This window comes from Hemiscyllium ocellatum, chromosome 2, assembly GCF_020745735.1.
Source record: "Hemiscyllium ocellatum isolate sHemOce1 chromosome 2, sHemOce1.pat.X.cur, whole genome shotgun sequence".
Classification (NCBI taxonomy): domain Eukaryota; kingdom Metazoa; phylum Chordata; class Chondrichthyes; order Orectolobiformes; family Hemiscylliidae; genus Hemiscyllium; species Hemiscyllium ocellatum.
This window is the reverse complement of record NC_083402.1, coordinates 125,895,484-125,912,841: the sequence shown is the minus strand read 5'-3', so window position 1 is coordinate 125,912,841 and position 17,358 is coordinate 125,895,484. Positions and strand designations below refer to the sequence as shown.

The 17,358-nt window shown below is 37.8% G+C and overlaps 1 protein-coding gene across 4 annotated transcripts in view; it reads right to left on the bottom strand.

Annotated features, from left to right (window-relative positions):
- LOC132824973 (coiled-coil domain-containing protein 171-like) overlaps window positions 1-17,358 on the bottom strand; it is a 265,522-nt gene that overhangs the window by 153,531 nt on the left and 94,633 nt on the right. For all 4 annotated transcript variants that reach the window (XM_060839917.1, XM_060839908.1, XM_060839927.1 and 1 more), the window contains 2 exons: window positions 5,344-5,433; window positions 3,504-3,704 (listed from right to left, as the gene is read on the bottom strand). In XM_060839917.1, the coding sequence (XP_060695900.1) occupies window positions 3,504-3,704; window positions 5,344-5,433 (291 nt within the window). The remainder of the gene's footprint in view (window positions 1-3,503; window positions 3,705-5,343; window positions 5,434-17,358) is intronic.

Sequence of the window (17,358 nt, the reverse complement as noted above, 5' to 3'; positions counted from 1 at the left end):
TGCAAGATGTCAGAGTGTCGATACGGATACCACCATTACAAATGGGACACCACCTACCATGTATGCGGCAGGCAGTCATGAGACTCAGGCAACAGTGTCTATCTCATACACTGCAGGCAAAGGTGCCCTGAGGCATGATACATTGGCGAGACCAAGCAGAGGCTACAGCAACGGATGAATGGACACCTCACAACAATCAACAGACAGGAGTGTTCCCTTCCAATTGGAGAACACTTCAGCAGTCCAGGACATTCAACCTCAGACCTTCAGGTGACCATCCTCCAAGATGGAATTTGGGACAGACAACAATGCAAAGTGGCCGAGCAGAGGCTAATGGCCAATTTCGGTACACATGGGGAAGGCATCAACCGGGACCTCGGGTTCACGTCACACTACAGGTGACCCCACTGCACTACACAACATGCATACAGATCCTCTCTCATACACATTCCGGTTGATGCCTAATCTAATAACATCTAATCTAATAACAACTGCTGTGAACTGCTAACAAAATGGGGTTGGAGAGATGCATAAACTAGCAATGGTTGTTTAATTAAAAAATATGGGCGGCACGGTGGCACAGTGGTTAGCACTGTTGCCTCACAGCACCAGAGACCCGGGTTCAATTCCCGACTCAGGCGACTGACTGTGTGGAGTTTGCACGTTCTCCCCGTGTCTGCGTGGGTTTCCTCCGGGTGCTCCGGTTTCCTCCCACAGTCCAAAGATGTACGGGTCAGGTGAATTGGCCATGCTAAATTGCCCGTAGTGTTAGGTAAGGGGTAAATGTAGGGGTATGGGTGGGTTGCGCTTCGGCGGGTCGGTGTGGACTTGTTGGGCCGAAGGGCCTGTTTCCACACTGTAAGTAATCTAATCTAATCTAAAGCTCTCTCTCATACACTCACACATACACACCCTCTCACAGATTTCTATCACTTTACACTCACACTCATACAAATACTGTCTCACAGACACTTACACACCCCCACCCACACACACACATATAAGTTTTTAGGGTGAATTTGTACTTGCATAATTACATTTTATTTTGCTCAAAAACTGCATGAATCTATAAATCCCTTTTTAGAAATAGAATCAGTCTGAACACTATGGCACAGACAGCCTCACACAGGGCACCTCACCCCTTCAATGCATTATCTGAGCTGATATGACACCTATTGTTAAAGTTCACTTGAGAATGAAACATTTTTTTAAAAAGTTCTGGAATTTACAGTTGAAAGAACTGAAACCAACATGGTCATTCTAAAAGATGAGACACTTAACGAACAATCCGAGTTTTCTTCAAAATATAATTTCAATTGTATCACACTGTAAAGTTTTGCTAGAAATACTGTGTCTTATGATCTTATACTCCACAACCACCTGATAAAGGAGCAGTCTCTGAAAGCTAGCGCTTCCAAATAAACTTGTTGGACCATAATCTGGTGTAGTGTGATTTTTAACATTTACATTTGTGCACAGGTATGTGTGTATTTACATTTCAGGCAATTAGTTTCAATTCCAAGCTTAGATATCATCCAATGTTCATTATTTATATTAAGAATAAGTTTTGTTTTGTAAGAAGCATACCATTTTGATTTTATTAAAGCAACCTGATGAACGTCTCTCATTCTTAACAGCACAAAAGAGAAGCAGTTAGCCATTTTCATAATTGACTCAACACAGTTAGAGTAAAGACAAAGTCAGTGTACTGGACTTCACGACACCTCCCACAGTTGTAACATCAAACTATGCTCATTATCTTGTATCAATTTAAATATTATGGTTAGGGACTTAAAATTTTCCTTCTGCATTGTGGTTTTAATGCAAAGTTGATAACTGAGGGTATTGGTGATTCATAATAATAGATTGCATGCAATTTCATATACTCCAAATGTCAACACAATATATTTTTTACCAAGTGATAGCATCAGCTAATAAATGAGCTCGTGAGAATAAAGTAGCCTCCAAAACCTTTTAAAAATCAGCAAAATTTCAAGGGGAGCCATAAAAAAAGTTTTTTTTTTCCCCTGCATAGTATTGTTAAGCAACAGAACGGGGTTCATGTAACAATGATGTGCAACAAAAGAAAGTAAACATACTACATTGGATTATTGTGCAAATGCCATCCCACATTTTAAGAGATTACAGAAGCACCAGATCACAGTGTTGACTACCAAACAAGTATCTGAAGAATTTCTAATACCAGCTGTCCTTCTTACAACCAACACAGATCTTGTGGTGAAAATGCCTAATACTACTGTTGAACATTCATCTAAATCTGCAGATTAGCCTACTATGCAACAAATTTCAAATGATCCTACTATTGATTCATTTGTCCGAGTGGGTCTAATTCCCTCAAAATCTTTAATTTTACTCAAAAGTTGGCAATTGTGTGAGCCTACTTTCTGTTGGAGATCCCAAGATCTCACTGTCTGCAGCAATCTGCTTTATCCTGAAGCAGGTATAGAAGTGATACCACTACCTAAAGAAAGACAAATTGCTTCCCACAGAAAGATAGGGTCAGTCCTCCTTCCCTTGTCTCCCAGTCTCATCCTTGGGATGTTCTTTTCCTTTCTGTTCAACTACTTAAATAATTCCTGAATCGAATTGGGGATTTTTTTTATCTTCCCTTTCAAGGGATTGTGACCACTCATGTCCTGGAGAGTTTGCAGTAGAATCAACATTTTCTTGATTGGTCTTCACTACTGTTATATACAGGTTATCATGTCACAGCCCAGAAGCCAACTATTATAAGAATTTGCAATCCCAATATGTATTTGCTTTTCAAGGAGATAAGGCAGCTCATGCATCCTACGTGCCCTCCAGTATAGCAAGGAATCTTGTTGGAGATTGACATCTTTGATTAAAACAACTTGGGAGTTGGTGGGTAAGGGAAATAGAATTTGATGGAAATTGTAAATAATTCATGGGGCTCACAAGTGCATAAAGCATCATAGAAAACTTGGTGCATGAGTAATTACAAATTAAAACCTTGCTTGAATGTTTAAGCTAAAATCATGATTTCTAAGAGTAAAACTTAAGGTGTTCAATCACCACAAGAACTCTCATTTGAGTGAAATTATTTCCTGTAACTAACAGTTAACTAAATGAAGGTAATAATATTAGTTTTTGTTTATGATATTTATGATGTATTCACAATCATACATTAATGAATATAATGTCATTACAAGTTAATCAAGAGATAATCAACAGGACTTTAATAAGAAATTATCAAAATGTTTGCATTCTCACTGCTAAAATCAGAGGCAGTTAACAGTTTCATTACAAAAAAGTATTTGTATCAGGCCTGTTATTTGTAACAAAAGCTAAACAGCAATAATTACATAAGTGAATGATGTAGTATTCTCATTACAAAACCTAAATCAAGTGCAATAGCTGCCAAAAGCAACAAAAATCAGAAATACCATGCACAATGTGCAATGATGATTCATACACCCAACCATTAACAAATATTGAAAATATCTTGCAATTCATCACAATACCTCTGTATCCTTTTGATGAGCCCTTGCAAGTTTCTGAATTTCATTTTTAGCCTCAGCAACAGAATTTCTTTCTCTCTGAAAGCTATGTTTCAAATTTTGTAGCTCCACGCTCATAGCATCAATCAGTGCATCTTTCTCAGAACATTCACTCCGCCAATGATTTAACTTTTTATTAGCAGATGTCAGGTCTTCATGAACTTTCTGAAGAACAAGAGTCCATGTTAATTAAAATCAAAGATCTTCCAAATGCCTTTATCACTTAGTAATAACAAGCGAAATTTTACTGTTCCAATTCCAACATTTCATCTTCATTGGCAAAGACAACACAAAATTGGTGTTCAAACTGAAAATCTACAGGAAGAGGACTGTGAGAATTTATTAATGCCAGTGAAATTCTAAAAAAAACCTCAAGAGAAACTTGGTACACAACTTAATCAAGGGCAATTTAATTACCAGTTCCTTCAGCTCACTAACTCTTCTATAAGATACCAAAACCATTTTACACGTTACTAACTTCAGTACTTTTACCTGAATGAGTAAACTAACTCAGAAAAGAACAAGCATACCTTGGTAAAGCTGGAGGCAGGTGTAAAAAATACTTGGATTTCCAAACACTTTTTAATGCTGCTTGGAAATGAGACATTTACAATGAAACAAGTTCTGTGAAGAACTATAATGGCCTCCAATATACTTTTTGACATAACTAAATGACTATTCTAATATGAAGGTTTTATAATAATCTACAGTATGACCCATACATAATGAAAAGTTCAACATTCTGATTTGTATGTTGTCTAAAATTTACATTTCAGCAGTTTCCAAAAAAGAAGCTGATAATCCAATAGTTAAAAATGACTCTCTCTCAAATAATGAAATCATCAGAAAGAAACCTGTTGATTTAAGAGCATGGACAGAAATCATGGGTACCGGCCCTGGTCTGGACTGTTTACCCAAGCATCCCAAAGCCCCAGAGTCCTAGGTTTTGGGTCCTGATTGTATATGAATGGACTGAGGTACATGCTAGACATCTAGCCTACCGAGCTAACAACATTTGTTTCTTTGCTGCAGCCATTATCATTTGCTTTATCTTTTGTTCCATGACACATTAGTCATTTAATCTTTCTACCTCGTACCCTATGACAGATACTCCCATTGTTCTTTCTTCCTAGATTCAGTGGCATAAAACAGATCACATATTCCACCTTCCTTTAGTTCTGAAGAGTCATATTTGAGTTGAAACCTTAATTTGGTTTCTCCCTCCATATATAGTGCCAAACCTGCTGAGTATTTTCAGCACTTGCTGATTTTAATAATAAATATTGGATTCAACTAAATTGCTAATGTAGCCTTTGGCATCATTTATCCAAAGGCCGAAAATCATTTGTGGGTGTGAATCAAAACATTAAGGCTAATAAGTGTGATGTGCAGTATTTTTGGCGGAATCCTTTTTGTGTCCTAATGGATTCTGTGGGTGCACAGCACCTTAATTGTAAGCTATTGACAATACATCCATAGCTATCATCAGAGACTGAAGTGCTGGCTACAATTCAAAACACATTTAACTTCCTACTTCCGCCAGTTCAAAATTGCTATTGCAACTCAAAATAAATATATTGCTGCAAATTTGTCATACATAAGCCCAACTGCAAAATCACATGCTTTAAAAAGGTATAATTAATATGTAAATGTTTTCCAAAACAGAACTTGACTTTCTTTCATATCAAGCTAATCACGTGGAATTCATAATTTCTAAATTAAGCCAGACACAACAGCCAAGCAAATACATAAAGGATTAAATACATGTATTTTTAAAAACTGAACAGATCAATGAAATTCCTACCTCACGATTTTCATTTTGTGACCAGATTAATTCCTTGTAAGCTTCACATTGCTCATTTATCTTCTCATATAAATCTTTCACTTTATTCAGCTGAAATAAATACAAGCAAATAGTTTTGCAGCAATATTCACTATCATTCATTTTCAATTACTTTTGATTGTAAAGTATGATGCAAATCCACATAGAAGATCATCAGGTATACTCACAAGCATACTTCCAAATCTAACAGAAAATGTACTAATTGTTTACAAAATACTGTTGACATCAAAAAAGACAGCCTTGTCAAAACAAATGAATATTTTAGCTCAAACTTTTTATCTTTATTTTGATATGAACTTAACAGATTTTTTTTAACATTTGTGTTGGTAACTGGATTGCAATGGTGTAGATCAGATTGGAGAGTATAAATCCATTATTGTATTGATACCTTGCTTTCAGCACATCCTTCTTTAACCATGCTCCATTGTTCAATTTACACTGTTGATTGAATTGCTCGGTTAACATTTCTGACTCAAAGTGGTGCCCATTTGAAGTAACCGTTAAGCAAATAAAACTCGACTTCTCCCATTTTCTTCCCTCATTTTGTGCAAACAGTATAAGAGCTTGTATGGCAAATGGAATCAAACTGATGTGGCAGCAAATCTGCTGTTTGCACTTTTGTGCCTTCAAATTAGTCCCAGTACAGACCCGGTCTCTGCAGTGGTTTACTTCAGCCCAAAACTGATTCAAATCTCATTTATAATACAAGGCCATACTCAAAACAAATCTGTATTTTTGCAGTTTTGCCTCCTCTTTGTAGAAATTCCCCCGATAGAACAGTTCAGTATTACAAGGAGGGGAAAAACTAACCAAAACATATGGCTCCCAGAAGCCCATATATTTCTTTCCAACTGTGTATGCAATTCAAAGTAGCTCTCCGAATTGTTTTCATAGTGCTCTGTAACTGATGGGTTACAACTAAACCAAAGCCATTCATTTTAATAGCTTGCAATTACATCTGCACATGCACCCATTGTCAGAGGACGTGACATTATGCCATGTGCTCTTAAATGCCATCAGCCTTTTGTTCACTTGCCACTATACTCACTTTTCTTACAAAGATAGGTGAACCAGATTTTACCTTTCATGACGGTCAATTCTGCCTTGCAAACCTGCCTCCATTACCAGTCTATGAGAAGTGTGATTTTCCTGGATTCACAGCTTTAATGATTCCAAAGATGGAGTCTGGTCTAATTACAGGCTGGGTTAGCAGAAATGGAGGGCATATCACCAGGAAAATGGACCATGGTCTGGCCCAGATCAATAAACATGGTTGCAGTTGTCATTTGTTTTTGGAGAAAATTTCCAAAAGTTCAAATTTTGTGCAATTCAGATGGCGTGAGTAGTCTGGAAGCTGTAAAAGCTGGTGATACACTTCTAAAATCAGTTAATTTTTATACAATTAGATAGGACCTCTTTGTTATGTTTAGCCTCGTCAGTGTGACTTCACACTGCATTTTCTCAAAAGCACAAGCCCAACCTTGTCCTTCCATAACGAGCTGGTCTCATTTCAGTCAACTGTTGGGCTATAGCCATCTTACCAGAGATTGAGAAACTTGGACTGGATTGGATCTTAACAGGCCCACAATAATCTAATTTGTCTCGATAACAGAAGTAGATTAATTCTAAAGTCCGCTTCTATCTCTACTCGTGTGGAAACAGCAGAGGATGGAAACGGAGGTGAGATTTCTGACCTCGCTGCAAGTTGGCTATTTTGTTTTGTTGTTCTGTTTCCATTCCATTCTAACATGGGAAATGAAAAATTCAGGACAAAATGTACTAATATTGGATAGTGTAAGCAGGATATATTGTGTTTGCTTCAATTACTTTGAGTAGTTAGTTATGCTCAGGTTTACTTTATTTTCATCTCTGACCCTCAAGATGTTTTAAGTTGGTCTTATTTGGAAAATCAGTTTTTTTTTCTCAATTGGTTTCCTTTTGAACAAAGCCATTTTCTTTTCCATACATACTGATTCCATTATGTGGTGTTCTAACAATTTGAAATTAAGTATTTCAATTAAGTGGAGAACTCTCACTTTAAAAAAGAAAGACAATTTAATGAATACTACTTGGATGCAAGAAAGCAAGCAAGTGAATGGGAGAGAAGACTGAAAAGAAGTCACAATGGGGATTGAACAACATAAGACATAAAAAATGCCAGGTAACAGCAGAAAAGGTACTTTGGGCAGCACTTACTACAATAAGAAATCAAATAACTCCTCTGCTGTACACAGGTATAAGGATCAAAAGGAATTAGTGCAGAGAATTGCTAATATGTACCACTAACTACAATGATATTTTCTGGACTTGATTTTGAAGGGAGGGTTGTGGTTGGAAGGGGGTAAAACAGCTTAGACTCTCAAAAGATAATCACCTACAATCTGGGCTTTCAACAATCTTCAAAACATATTTCTATTACATCATTGTGACTTGTGCATACTTGATTTCATGCAATATACTACACTGTAGGGCTCTTTTGGCACAGTGGCAATGTCCCTATCTCTGAACCAGAAAACCTGGATTCAATCCCATTTGCTCTGCAGCTGTGTAATACAATTTCTGATCAGGTTAATTAGAAAATATTATTAAACTGCTCTGTATTTATGATAAGTGGCTTTTATGATTAGACTATCAGGTAGTCTTCCTATCACACTAGACTCTGTAGATCCCCAAGATAGTTCATACAGCATGAGCAGTGGTGGTACACTATACACATTAAGTCCAATAAAGCTAACACAAAATTAATCTTGCAACTTTTTGTGAAATTAAATGATATGATTAAAATTACAGTAGTTAAGAAACAAAAACATATGTTTACAGTAAACCAGTTTAGCAAAATATAACAGGCTGGTTTGAAAGGCATCATTCAGAGTGCCTTTAGTCTAATAGATAGCAAGTTGTATTTTGGAATTTTTGTAAAGCATAAATTTCTGGCACATAACATTTTCATTACCATAGAAAGCAGTATTTCATGAATGTGAGACATACTCAGTTATGATGAAGATTCATTACATTATTTGAACCTATGTTTCCAAATAAAGTAGAGGAATGATGTCTAGCTTTAGGTTTGAATTATATTTCTATACTGAGTGATACGAAAGGGAGGACAATCACAGTGAGTGGTGCTGGCATGTCTATAGCTAGTCTGATTTCACGCAACTTACTAATGTGGATGAACACTTGAGATAAACAGTTTGCGCATTAGAAAAATGTTGTAAGAAAAACTGCTTGACTAATAACTGGAATCATGTAACACAAAGTCGGAACCATCTGGAAGAAGATGAGCAGTATGTGCAGGTTTCAGGAAGTGGGAAAGCCTGTAGCAACAGAGTGCTATTAGTTTAGCAGTCTCTAAAACTGTCTGGATTGAAAAGAAGTGGCTTGAAGGTCAGCAATAGAAAATCTACATTAGCAGAAGGCAATGGAAGAGATGGTTGAAGGAGGTGTCAGCTTCATTAAGGGTCTCAGGAACAGATAGAAAATAGCAGAGCGATTGCAGAAATTTGCCAAAACAATTGTTCCCAAACAAACAAGGAGCTTTAAAGAGGAGACTCTTTACTGAGGTGCAAGCATCTGAAAGGTTGTTATTGGGGATAAACGGATTAAATTTTTCTTCATGACACTTGTAATGAATTCATTTCAAATGCTTCTTCTGTACCGTAACATAGTTAATGTTTAGCATTTGTAAATTAACATTTCATGATCTTTTGTTAAAAAATACGTTGACAATATCTTGTGAGCATGTTCAGTGACCAGATACCATAGTTAACAAACAGCAAAAATAAAACTCATGGCTTATAGATTTCACTCAGATCTAATGACCAGCATTACTATTAGCTGGGATCATAACAGCCTGTATCCATTGTACTCAATAAAGCAAAGCTAAAAGGAGTACGAGATAAATCAGGTCATTCAGCAATTGAAATATTAAAATAAATCTAGAGGTAAACATCCACCTTGCATCTAACTGCTTAATTCAAGTACATTTCACTCAGACTACACAGATGTATCTGTTAAATGAGTTAAATTCCACATGGTCAGTTTCTGCATGTATCTTAAATAGTTGATGCACAGGCTTCTTAAAGAAAACTTATCATGCAAAACACAACTGAGTCAAAAATATAATCGTATCAGACTATTTGTTCTGGTGGCTTTAATTAACTGAGTTTGCTTTTAGAAAAAAACAGTTGGACAGTATACTGATCACATTTCTCACTGCAGAATTCTGAGCCTGCAAGGTTGAGCCCTGAAGGCTGCTCTGTGCCCAAGGCTGCAGCTTAATCATACACCACAGTGATTTTTATTTCACTTGCCAAGCACCTATCACCCTGCTGTTTTCATTAGTTCAATAACCATTTAGTAGAAATGAATGGTAAAGCTGCTGTGATAGTAACCAATAGAAGTGAGGATCATGTTGAATTTCCAACATCTCAGAAATTAAGGGCAATTGTTAGATTGATAAGGAGAAGTTAAGAATTGTATTGAGAAAGTCACCAGACTCAAAACATTAACTCTTATTTTCCACAAATGCTGTCAGGGCTGCAGATTTTCATCATTATTTCTGTTTTTATTCAAGAAGTATATTATTTGTGCAAGTATGCCTAAGTATCCTAAATGCTGCACCACTTTCTATTGCACTACAGAGTGAATACATTGATCTACAATGTATTATTCTGCAGCATATAGAAATCTGAAGAAAATGCAAAGTCAGCCCCTGTAATTGTGTCTAAAAATGCAATTATTTTGAAATTCTGGAAACTATAATACAGTAGTGTTGCTTTAAGATGTGCTTGACGTCATCAAAAATTCTATTACTGAATGAACTAAACCATCAACAATGAGTTTCTTGCATTTGCCAAAATCAAAATTTACTTTGAAGTCAATTCTGTTTAAACAATTTTAATAAATAATTTTAAAATAATTTTAAAATAAATTATGCACCCTAATAATTGAATATAAACATATTAAAAGAACAATGAGTAGACCATTTGGCCCATCAAGCCTGCATTAATATTGAACAAGACAGCAGTTGAACCGATCAGGGCTTTCACTCAATTTTTTTTTGGCCAGCAACTCATAACCCTAACTCCCATGTCAAACCTAGCCTCTACTGTTCCATGGGGTAAAGACGCCAAAGATGAATAGTCTTCTGAAAAGTAAATTCCTCCTCATCAGTACTGTACTTGTCAATGAATCCTTTGTGATATTGTATATCATAAGCAGACATCTAAGGAAGGACATGCTGGAACTAGAGGAATCCAGAGGAGGTCTACCAAAATGATCCAGAGGACAAAGGGCTTGTTACATAGAAGCAGTTGAGGATTCAGGGTCTGTACTGGATGGAGCTTAGAAGGATGAGGAGGGATCTCATTGAAACTTACAGAATACTGAGAGACCTGGATAGATGTGAAGGTGATGTTTCCACTAATAGGAGTAACTAGGACCAAGGGCACAACCTCAGAGTGAAGGGATGACCCTTCAGAACTGAGCTGAGGAGGCATTTTTTTCAGCATGAGAGGGTGAATCTGTGAAATTCATTACCACAGAAGCCAAGATATTAAGTGCATTTAAAACAGAAATAGATAGATTCTTGATTAATAAGGGGATCAGGACTTTGGGAAGGAGTCAAGAGAATGGTGTTGAGAAACATATTAGTCATAATCAAATGGCACAGCAGACTTAATGGGCTAAATGGCCTATCTTATGGTCATTTCTGGTAATTTGTTGAAAATTGGAGGTACGGAATGAGAGAAAAGGCAGTCACAGACTTTGCACTGCATAGCAACGGTATCCCACCAAGTGGTGATCTGTACTGGAAAGTCAGTATTTCTCTGCACACAGCAATAAACCGCATGAGGGACAGAAAACTGAATAGGAGGATGGGTTTTATGACCTAAATATAACAAAGTAGCTTCCAATTCTTTCCTCTCTCGCCAATGTTTACCTTTCACATTACTTCAAATGTACCCCATGGTCACAAATTGCACATTGTTGTAAGTCGCTGGTTTGAAAATTTATTAATTCCTCCATTGGATTTCTTGATGACTGTCTTTTATTGATGGCCCTGCATTTTGCTCTTCTCCATAACAGAGAAAAAAAGACCCAGCCTATTCATTCTTTCCTGTGGTGTATTAATTTTGTAAATAGCTTCCGCATCATCTCCAATTCCTTTACCCTTTTTATAATTTGAAACTAGAATTGTACAGACTACTCCAAATGTGATTTTATCAACGTTGCATATAGGTTTGGCATAACTGCAACTTTTTGAAATCTCTGCAAAATGCTAATGCTCACTTCATTGTTACTACCTTTACCAATATATATGTTTTACTACCAGACACTTTCGCTTCTGAGCAAGTTCACAATAGGGTAGGGGTGGCAGTAAAATTATAGGGAGCTGGGTCAGATTGCCCCCTGCCAGGTGGGGCGATTTAACTGAATACATGTGGCCTCCCAATAGCAGTCAAAATGGGAATGAAGGTAATTGTTTCATTCAAAGAGAGGCGCTGGACAAGGAAAAGAGCCACTTGATTAAGCCAGAGGATTTTCCAAAGACATAGTGTTAAAGTTTTCTTCTACATTTCTGCATGTTTCAGCATTAACAACTGCTTTTAATAATAACGCAGAGGCATTACCAATAATGCCCTCTGAAGAGGGCAGTTGGTTGTCCTGAACAGGGCAACAAACAAAGCCACAGCTTATTCATGAGCTGCCACCTGTAAAAGTGATAGTGGAAGTCCCAACAGTAATTTTAAGATTGAAATCCCATCACCCTCCTAAGTGCATTTGAGACCTAGACTCACACCAGATACTGGATCACCATCTTGAAAGACAAATTCTGTCCCCAAGCAATTTGTGACCTCCTTATTTTTCTTAGCAAAATGTAATACCTTAAACCTCGTGCTGCTGAAATTCATGAGCCAATTATCTGCCTCGTCTGCAGATTAATTAATGTCTCCATGTAATTAGTTATAGTCCTTTTTACTTTTCAATGTATTCTCCTTTGGAAATGGACAGGAGAAGAAAGCAGGACATAGCGTATGTCTCTGGTTTCATTCAATTTCTTCACACCTTTTGTCCCATTAACTAGGCAAGTATATCACTTATGGTGTGAAAACATACATCCAAGTCCAGTAATTAAACAGAAAACTTGTGTGCAGCTTTGTAACATGGCAGATATGCTTCCATCCAAATCTTCATTGTGTTTCCAGTTTTGAATGGTGGATGTTCTCCCAACACAGTTTTACATCATGAAACAGTTCAATTCTCTGGCAACGTCAAGTTACTCCAATTACTGCTTTTCCAAAAAAGCTATTTCCCTATCTGCAGCCTGCCCTCAGGTTTAGGTTTTGGATTTGCAAACTCAGATCTAGGACACATTTACTAAAACATCAATGCCATCAATCAAATTGTGGTATTAATTAAACATTCCGGGGTCAATAGTAGAAACATAGTTCATTAATCAAATGCAGCTATTTATTCACACTAATTAAAGTATACATAGATAGCCATACAATTAAGACTAATACGCCAAGATAAAATGGTGTTGTTTCCCAAGACAGTAGTCCCAAAGCTTATTTCAACAGATTTACTTTGAACAACGACACTAGGCTAATTTAAAGTGGGCAGCCAGCTAACTGCCTCATTAATACCAAATTTCACCCACTCCTCGCATCTACTTATTAGTGCCCACCCCCAGAACTTAATGATTAAATGAACATTCATCAATGAAGGTCAGGCTAACAATATTTGTCATTCACTCACAAATACTCATTTTTACAAAAGCAAAAATTGCTAAAGGCATTTATTGCTCTGTAGTCTCAGATATTCTTAAAAATGTCATGCAAAAATTGTTTTCCTGGGTCAGTTGCATACATATATTTATTTTAATCACTGGCAAAACTTCAAGCCTTTAGAAAATGGCTGTTTCCTCCTGGGGTCAAAAATAGTAGAGTAATTGTACATTAGTCAGTCAAAGAGATGAAAACTAATTATTTTGCCCTACATAAAGCTTCAAGTCTTGTAAAGGAAATATATACCTCCATCAATGGCTCTAGAGGTAAATGTAGTATGTTCTGTTGTCCTATGCCTTACAGATTAGACAGCTTTGGATTCAATTTCTAGTCAAATGCATGTTAGATAATCTTATTTATACAAACCTTTGGGGAATTCATCACTGATCCAGATGTATCTAGAGAAAGCCAGATAAAAGTCCCCCAGGATTTCAACTACTGATTGCAATCTAGACAACCTCTCTGGAGATCCGAGTGCATGAGAGAAGATATTGGAAAATATAGGACAAGGGCAAGAATACATTACCACAAGAAGAGTCAGAGTACAAGACTCACAATCCATACATAGGCAAGGAAAGTTATGGCAATGGCATTGGAAACATTATGATGTAAAATTTTCTAGTTACATTTATACTAAGATAAAAATCAGACACATTTCCTTAGACAGCTACATCAAAAGAAATGGAATGATTTGCTATTTTATGACAGATTAGAAGTGTGAATGAGAACATGCTGATGATACTGATTGGCCAATTCAACAATCCCAAAATCAGAATTGTCTAGCAGAAAATAGCACTCGAAATACACGGAGGCAGCGGATAATTTGCCCCTGGAGCTCCCAAAACACTTCGGAAAATGTCACAGCTGCCCAATCAGAAAAAACCCACCGACATACGTAGAATGGATAGAATAGATGAGAGTTGTTCCTTTGGAGTGCTTGTTCTTAATAAGCAGTAAATATGTGCAAGAAACAGCCTATAATTAGAGAGGCAGTGTGGAGGGCAAATAAGCAAGTGTGTTTTGGGGCTATTTTGTTGGTTCATGATCATAGATACCAAATATAGGATTTCTGACAATTGAGAGCAATTTTCTGGTCATTCTTTTTTCAGTTTATTAAGAAGCAGCAGTTTAGATACAACACATAATTATAATGTATAATTAGATAAATATACAGTTGTGACATTTGGAAATGGTTCACAAATACCAGAGGACACATAGGCTGTTGAGACAGTATGTGTTATCTCATTAAAATTGTGCACCCTGCTTTCAAACCAAAGTATAAAGGAGCTCTTGCCAAAGTCTTAATCCTCTTCTTCTGGTCCATCTTCCAGCTGGGGAAGACAGCTCCCTTAAGACCGTTGAATGAGGACTACTGCCTATCGCTGAAGAACTGTTGATGTACCCAATTTCTAGGGACAAGTAATTAATGCTGTGTCAATCAATTGACTATTTCTGGTCAATGAACAATGTGACAGCTATTCCTGAAGTCAGATGACCATTGTCACCTTATCCACCTGCAGTTCAAGGTTACTTTTCACTCCTTCTAAGAACAAAGCTTTCTTATTTTGGAAAATATCACACTCATAACTGAGTAGTGTGATACCTGACAAATCTTTCATTTAGAAGGCTAAATGAAGGTAAAAGGCTAGTAACACAGCTAAATAAGGTCTCATGTTTTACTTGGGAAATACTAAATATGGAAGAGTAAAAGTACAGTTTTGAAGAGGACCCCAAATTTTAACAATTTGTAGTGGGGATAAAAGGCAGGAAGAAAGAGGCTGCTGACGCCAATATCCTGTTACCAAGTTAGCCTTTATTTATACGTGGGCACTCTTAAATACTGATCCAGCTTCCTCAGAGTGAACAGAACCTCTGACACACCTGTTCATATCTATCAGCCAGGGCTCCCTGCCTGGACCAGCTTAACAGTCCAAATCAGGGAAATCATATTGTGTACTCAATCATCTGGCGTCTCTCGTTACAATCGCTAACCAGCCCCCCTTTAAGACAAAGGACTTAGCCCAGTTAGTTTTTGCAAATCCTCCTGATGTTAGCATCAGGTCAGGTTCCTCCAGGTCTGCCTCTGATACGGGTGGTGTATAATACACAGTAACTCGCCTCTTGTGACTGCAGCACTGTTTGCTAGTTTGCAGTTTTCATATGGTACACGTGCATGTTCAGTAACCTTGTACCTACAGGAACTTTATACATTACTGGATCTGACCTCACATCAACCATGCCTCTTACCCTTCCAGGGCCATTCCTGTGGTTCCTACACCAAACTTCATCCCCTGATGTAAACAGTCTGTCTTGATTTTAGAAGTCTTGATGTTTCTGTTATTACTTTAACCTTACCCAAACCCAGGCCCCTGAGGATGGGGGGAGGAGGGAAGGGGAGGGGAGGAGGTGATCCTACAATCAAATAGGATCCAGGACAGTTTGGTATCTAGTGACGGCGTCGGCTATTTCTTTAAGCCTGCCTTCAAAGTTTGGACCGCTTTTTCTGTCACATAATTGGATAATTGGTTGGTATTGATTTGTCCTTATATGACGAATATCATTCAACTTTAGGAGTTACTTAGATTCCTCATTGGGAAATGATGACCTGTTATCTATGGCCATCACTTCCGTGAGTCAGTATATTGCAAAACATGTGCATTGCTTTTCTATCCTCATCGCAGTGTTTGAAGATTGAACTCTGTGCACCCTGCTTTCAAACCAAAGTATAAAGGAGCTCTTGCCAAAGTCTTAATCCTCTTCTTCTGGTCCATCGTCCATCTGGGGAATCCAGCTACTTTGAGTGGACATCCACAATGACTAAAACATTGAGCACATGAAAGGACCTGCACAGCCGATGTGTAACCTGGCCATTGCCATGAATGTGGGGGAACTGCTGGCAGTAATATTTGTCTTTGTTAGCACTCTGGGCACTATTCCATTAACATGGCTATGTCTGCATCAAATCCTGGCCATCAGATGTAACATCTTACCAACATCTTCATTCTGGACACCTCTGCATCACCCTGGTGGAGGTCAGCCAGTATTTAGTGGTGACCTTTGCTTAGGAGAATCACTATTGCTCCCCATAGTATCATGCCATCTTCTACTGTGATCTGGTCTCTCCAGGTCCAAAAAGGTTTCAGTTCTGGTTGTGGTGGCTCTTTGGCTTCCCCCTTCACCACCAGCTGTTTCAACTTCACCAAGAACAGATCTTTCTGTGTCCAAAGTCTGATATTGTCAGCTTTGACTAGAAGTGTGTCCAGAAAATTCAAATCCACAAGGACTCTTTCACAATGGTGTATCTGCCAGCAGGAGGAGGCTATGAGGTACTTGAATTTTCGGACAATGCAATTATACACAGATAGTATTAGAGTCCAATGCTCAATTTGGCCTGTAGCTATGAGCTGCACTGCCTTGTCCTTTTTAAGTAGAGGGTCTGTGGTCTGTTATTATTACAAATTTACATCCATACATTGGTCAAACTTCCTGACTCCAAACATGATTGCCAAACCTTCCTTCTCTAACTGGGCGTATTTACACTCTGCATTAACCAAAGTCTAGTATGTTATTGTGCTGTTGTATTCATTGGGCCACCTAGGAGGTGATACTACCATAATGCCACACAGGGAGGCATTGCATGTCATTACCAGATCTCGTTTGGGATCATAGAGTGCCAACACCTGAGAGGATGAGAGCTGTTTCTTCACTTCTCTGAAAGCTATGGCTTGGGTATGTGACCATTTACAAAGCTGACCCTTTTTTTGAAAGAGTTGATGCAAGGTGCTGGAATGGAAGCCAGGTAATGTATGAGCTTTCCATAATAATTCATAAGCCCAAGCAAGACATAAGCTCGGATACAGAAGTGGAACAGGGCACTCTTGTTCACCCTCACTCTATCTTCCAATGGTTGTAACTTGGTCCTGTCAACTTTGCAGCCCAAGTAGGTCCTGTCAACTTTGTAGCCCAAGTTGGCTATTTGAGGGGCCTAGAACACATATTATTTTCTGCTAAGACAGACGCCTGGGAGAAACATCTAAGGACTATGCCCAAGTTATCTACATGCTCTTTACTGGTTATCCCTATTAGTAGCACATCACCTAGATAAATGACAACCTGGGATAGACCTTGTAAAATGTTTTCCATGGACTGCTGAAAAACTGCACAGGCTGACGATACCTCAAAT